The sequence below is a fragment of the Coregonus clupeaformis genome, chromosome 4, assembly GCF_020615455.1.
Source record: "Coregonus clupeaformis isolate EN_2021a chromosome 4, ASM2061545v1, whole genome shotgun sequence".
Classification (NCBI taxonomy): Eukaryota; Metazoa; Chordata; class Actinopteri; order Salmoniformes; family Salmonidae; genus Coregonus; species Coregonus clupeaformis.
In genome coordinates this window covers 19,954,302-19,960,665 of record NC_059195.1, presented here as the reverse complement: position 1 = coordinate 19,960,665, position 6,364 = coordinate 19,954,302, and the positions used below count along the sequence as shown (strand labels likewise).

General features: G+C 41.5%; 1 protein-coding gene across 1 annotated transcript in view; it reads left to right on the top strand.

The window, feature by feature from the left end:
• Positions 1 to 5,965, top strand: part of LOC123482367 (receptor-type tyrosine-protein phosphatase beta-like) — a 34,359-nt gene extending 28,394 nt beyond the window's left edge. Inside the window, exons 12-13 of the mRNA XM_045209691.1 lie at positions 941 to 1,061; positions 1,502 to 5,965. Of these exons, the coding sequence (XP_045065626.1) occupies positions 941 to 1,061; positions 1,502 to 1,524 (144 nt within the window). The 3' untranslated portion in view covers positions 1,525 to 5,965. The remainder of the gene's footprint in view (positions 1 to 940; positions 1,062 to 1,501) is intronic.
• Positions 5,966 to 6,364: the final 399 nt, after the last annotated feature.

The following is a 6,364-nucleotide window of genomic DNA, read 5'->3' as shown; positions in this document are numbered from 1 at the left end:
AGTATTGATGATATTGGTGTGAATGCTGTCCTCCCCACAGCAGATTAACAGTAGTATTGATGATATTGGTGGGAATGCTGTTCTCCCCACAGCAGATTAACAGTAGTATTGATGATATTGATGTGAATGCTGTTCTCCCCACAGCAGATTAACAGTAGTATTGATGATATTGGTGTGAATGCTGTTCTCCCCCACAGCAGATGAACAGTAGTATTGATGCTATTGGTGTGAATGCGTCTGTCCTCCCCACAGCAGATGAACAGTAGTATTGATGATATTGGTGTGAATGCTGTTCTCCCCACAGCAGATTAACAGTAGTATTGATGATATTGGTGTGAATGCTGTTCTCCCCACAGCAGATGAACAGAAGTATTGATGATATTGGTGTGAATGCTTCTGTCCTCCCCACAGCAGATGAACAGTAGTATTGATGATATTGGTGTGAATGCTGTTCTCCCCACAGCAGATGAACAGTAGTATTGATGATATTGGTGTGAATGCTTCTGTCCTCCCCACAGCAGATTAACAGTAGTATTGATGATATTGGTGTGAATGCTGTTCTCCCCACAGCAGATGAACAGTAGTATTGATGATATTGGTGTGAATGCTGTTCTCCCCACAGCAGATTAACAGTAGTATTGATGATATTGGTGGGAATGCTGTTCTCCCCACAGCAGATGAACAGTAGTATTGATGATATTGGTGTGAATGCTGTTCTCCCCACAGCAGATTAACAGTAGTATTGATGATATTTGTGTGAATGCTTCTGTCCTCCCCACAGCAGATTAACAGTAGTATTGATGATATTGGTGTGAATGCTGTTCTCCCCACAGCAGATGAACAGTAGTATTGATGATATTGGTGTGAATGCTGTTCTCCCCACAGCAGATGAACAGTAGTATTGATGATATTGGTGTGAATGCTTCTGTCCTCCCCACAGTACCAGTACTCCTTCCTCCACCAGTGTGTTCGAGATGTCCTGAGAGCCAGGAAGCTCCGTAGTGAGCATGAGAACCCTCTCTACCCCATCTATGAGAACTTCAACCCAGACTACTATCGTGGTAAGATTATACCACCATACCAAGACTATATATCCAGACTACTACCATGGTAAGACTATACCAAGACTATATATCCAGACCATAGATATAGGCCTACCCCTAGAAATATAATTACTAGAACAGACAAAGAATGCTCTAGGTCTACCAATAGAATTGTAATTACAAGCACGGACAGACCGCTGTAAGTCTACCAATAGAATTACAATGACTAGAACGGACAAAGCCAATTTGGCAGCTGGTCCCCCTACCAGAGAACATTGACTTGATGGGAATGGCCCGTTCTAGTATGTTTAACTCTATGGCTTAATCACAGTCTTTTAGATAATGGCCATTTTGAGTCGCTAAAACGATAATCCACTAAATCTTCTAAATGACTTCATCATACGGAATGGATTGACAATTTTTTGACTAACCATTATTATTTGTCTTCCTCTCTTCAGATTTTGTGTACACGGGACGTTAAAGACGGTCTGGGTTCCTCTCTTCAGATTTTGTGTACACGGGACGTTAAAGACGGTCTGGGTTCCTCTCTTCAGATTTTGTGTACACAGGACGCTAAAGGCGGTCTGGGTTTCTCTCCACACAACTGAGTGAGAATGAAATCAAGGGAAGAATCTGTTAAATACTGCCAGACAGCCAGTCTGTCACAACTAAAGCACTGCAGGGGGGGATATAGCTATTTATTTTTGATACACTGTTGCTTCAACCTCTCAGGATGTCTATTTAAAATGGAACAGATCAACGTCTGGGAATATTGATGTTATGTTCACTTACACCTGAATATTAGGTTGCATTCAATGAGATGTGATTATGATGTTTTGCACTTAAGCTTCCACAGAACCATTATGAGTATATTCCTTTTAATATTAATGATGTATAATGAAAAGACAAAGGATCAGATATAAACGCAGATATAATGATTCATATTCAACGTAATAGAGAAATATTAATGTGAGCGATCAGGCAAAGCAATAAGTGGGATTCTATGAGACGTGGCGACCCTACATTAGACAGCATTATTATGACAAGTCTTGACTACCTAAAAGCCTTTCCTGAAGGAACCTTCCTGCATCCCAAATGGAACCCTATTCCCTATGGGCCCTAATCAAAAGTAGTGCACTATATAGGGAATAGGGTGCCATTTGGGACTATACCCTTTCTGTACAATATGTTTCTAAATCATAGTTGCTGGTTCGTAATAAAAAATATAAAAAAATGAACTGGAGTAGACAGACAGACAGCTAGCTGCCTTGACAGCAGCTCATCACAATTATGTCTAGATCCTTGTGTAAAGTAGCAGACAGACAGTCTGTACAGTTGGTTGTGTCGTGAATAGTCTGCTTGTCTTTAAACACAGCATCAGTTCATGTTGTGCGTGAACCATTGAGACTGTACAGAAGATCCAGGAGGAAGGAACAGCATACTGTTTTGTAGAATTATTATCTCAGCTGCCTATGTTTTCCAGGGCAAAGAGAATACTTCACCGGAAAATAAACACCAACTAGTGTTCGGTTGTCTCTGAGAGAGGTGCCGGTTTACAAGGCGGTAACCTTTTTTTTTGTGGCCTTTCGAACCGGATAGAGGGAGTGTTCATGAGAGGGACCGTATGGGTTTTGTACGTTGACTTCTTCAAAACATGGACGTTACAATTCCGTTCGTCCTTTTGGCATAAAACTAGGCTGATGGAACTGTCTGTGAACATACAAACAGTGATCTTTCTACGTCAAGTGTTGAACTGAGCAGGAGATCCCTCCAACTGTATCTGAGCGGGCCAGCTTCCTGATCTAGACAGGAGAAGGTCTAGAAGTAGGACTAAACTAAAAACAACTGAAGAAACTTCCCACAGTAAGCGATATTGGCCAAATCCTGCTGAGATCCTGGGGGTAAAGGGAGAGAAATGAATAAAATGCCAACATCCTGACCCTGTGAGAGGTCTGCGGTGGCTAAGACACTGACCTTTCTACACTACAGGTTTGGGACGTGGCATTTCTCTCTCTGAGCTTCTCTGAGCCCCTAGCCACTGAAAGAAAGACTGGGCTACAGTAGAGACGGTGTTGGTTGGCACTCTTCCTATTGTTGCTGAAGATATTGCAGATCTTCAGTAGCTCTCATTGCATTAGTATTTCAAAATGAATCTGTATCAGTATCTGCATATAAATAGCAAGTACAGATTGAATCTCCTCTCCAATGGCTCCCATTATTATGTTAGTGTATCAAGAGGAACACTGTCTCTACTCAATCTAAAAAAAAAAAACATATTTATTTAAAATGTATTGGTTAATTTAAACATGAAATACTAGCTTTAAAAACAAATAGTAAGAGGATCATTTTCAGGGAAGCATTTTGTTTGTATCAGCTGATGGAACACATTCTGACTCCTCCCAGTAGTATCAGATGGAACACATTCTGACTCCTCCCAGTAGTATCAGATGGAACACATTCTGACTCCTCCCAGTAGTGTCAGATGGAACACATTCTGACTCCTCCCAGTAGTATCAGATGGAACACATTCTGACTCCTCCCAGTAGTATCAGATGGAACACATTCTGACTCCTCCCAGTAGTATCAGATGGAACACATTCTGACTCCTCCCAGTAGTATCAGATGGAACACATTCTGACTCCTCCCAGTAGCAGGGATATTGAATTTCATGGGAGAGAATGGATTTGCGTTTAGTCCTATTCCCCTCTTCACAAAAAAATGCCGGCGCTCGTCATTGATTCTGCACCAAATGACCCCACACAGCAAGTAAGGCAATTTCTACAGTATTGTGTAGAGTAGAGCATCAGTCTCGACCCTCTCACCCCTGACCTCCCCTGTAGGCATGAAGATCATATTATAGAGATAACATGGCACAGCAACATCAAATGTCTCCATCTGTTCTCCTCCCTGCTGAGAGTTGAGTGAATTTAATAGTGTGTTAAGCTCCACTGTGGATTCCTCAAAAGTTTTTCATTGCAGAAATCTATATCAATCCCCCTCCCTCCTGTCAAGCCAATACGCTCTTAGATCCCCAATGACCTTCTAGAACACCTTTCTCTGAGTTGAACCTGAGCATGGTTCATGCCCATACAGTAGCTAAAACTTAACGTGAAGGCGGTTGGCTTCCTTATTGATATTCTCCCATCGTTTCTGTATTGCTGTTACCACGCTACTACCTCACTCACCAACCAACTGTTGGTCTGCAGGGGTTCCTTCCAACCAAGGCCTTGAGAAAGAACAAGGAGATCAGGGAGAGATGGGTTGGAGGCCAATCAGAGGAATTAACTGTATTCTAACTGGAAGTCGCTCTGGATAAGAGCGTCTGCTAAATGACTCAAATGTAAAATGTAAATGTAGATAAGTCATGGTATAGGCATGCCGTATGTATAATTTACAGTATGTATCATTTACAGTATCATTTACAGTATGTATCATTTACAGTATCATTTACAGTATGTATCATTTACAGTATCATTTACAGTATGTATCATTCCACAGGACCTATGGGATGGTTGTGCATCTGGAATATGAACATAACTTAAACTATTTTAAAGTATGTTCCCTAGCCTAGTATGTTCCCTAGCCTAGTATGTTCCCTAGCCTAGTATGTTCCCTAGCCTAGTATGTTCCCTATCCTAGTATGTTCCCTAGCCTAGAATGTTCCCTAGCCTATCCTAGTATGTTCCCTAGCCTAGAATGTTCCCTATCCTAGTATGTTCCCTAGCCTATAATGTTCCCTAGTCTAGTATGTTCCCTATCCTAGTATGTTCCCTAGTCTAGTATGTTCCCTAGCCTAGTATGTTCCCTAGCCTAGTATGTTCCCTAGCCTAGTATGTTCCCTAGCCTAGTATGTTCCCTAGTCTAGTATGTTCCCTAGCCTACAGCACTACATCTCCACAAGGTCTTACTAACAGCTTATATCAGCACAGTGTCTGATCTAGGAAAGTATCAAACTGTTTATCATTTCTTTATTTTAAAGTAGAGAATTATCCTGTTTCTTTTCTATTCATTTGTTTGTTTTTCATAATCATACTGCTGGCAATGAGGAGAGAGGTGTTGATGCATGTTCCTGATTGGTCTCTAAGTCTGTTTCCTGTCTCTTGTTAATACGATGAGGCAATCTGCCAACTCATTACGTTCAGCACATCGTTAACTATGAACCGTTCATCCCTCTGGAGAACTAAAGTTATATTAATGAATCACTGATGTAGGCTGCATCCCAAAAAGGTAAGGCACCCTATTCCCTATATGGTGCACTACTTTTGACCAGAGCCCATTGGGCTGTAGTTAAAAGCAGTGCACTATGTAGGCAATAGGGTGCCATTTGGAACACAGTCACAGTGTGATTAATCATATGATTTTTATCTCTCCAGAGCAGCGTCTGACTCTGTGAGCATACTGGTAAAGTAAGGAAGCCTTGTCCAAGCCAGAACGGCCCAAACGGCAGGAGCCTGTCTCCTGTTTCTGAAGCGTGATGCAACTTAATGTACCAGTACACCCCCTGGACAGGACGCTAGTCTGTCTGACTACACTGGTATAGATGAATGTACCAGTACACCCCCTGGACAGGACGCTAGTCTGTCTGACTACACTGGTATAGATGGTATATTTGATTGCATGAACATATTGTGACCACAACAACAGTAATATGACCTATAGCAACAGGGAAGAGAAGTGCTTCTCTGTCGTGTTGTGTTTGCACTGGATCAATGTGAATGAATGTATAGAATGTTATGTTGTAAATATGGCTTATTTTGTAACCCATGTTTATCCATGTGTATTGGTTGATATGATAAGCTATGTATTATGCATGTAAGTAAAAAAGCTAAAGATTGTTTTGAATATATGATTACATTAATAATGACAAGAATATGCAACCATGTTAAATATGCTAATCATGTACAATAAAATAAGAATGCAGATACATGTAGTTTACATTTTGAATGAGATATTCCACATAATGCACTATAAACATTTTGTAAAAAAATAAATAAAATCCCAACCGAAATTTTGCCTGCTTAGAAATGATCTGCAAGACGTTATTTTACTTAACAACATTTAGAGAGGATAGAGCCGGCATGCTGGGACTGAAGATCCTGGTAGGACTGTGTGCCTGGGCAACCTGCACTGATCTTATAGTGGGCATTACCCTGAATCTGTCAGTCAGAACCTTAGCGCTGCCCCATGTGTAGAGGGGCCATCTCTAGGACAGCTCCCTGTGTAGAGGGGCCCTCTCTAGGACAGCTCCCTGTGTAGAGGGGCCATCTCTAGGACAGCTCCCTGTGTAGAGGGGCCCTGTCTAGGACAGCTCCCTGTGTGAG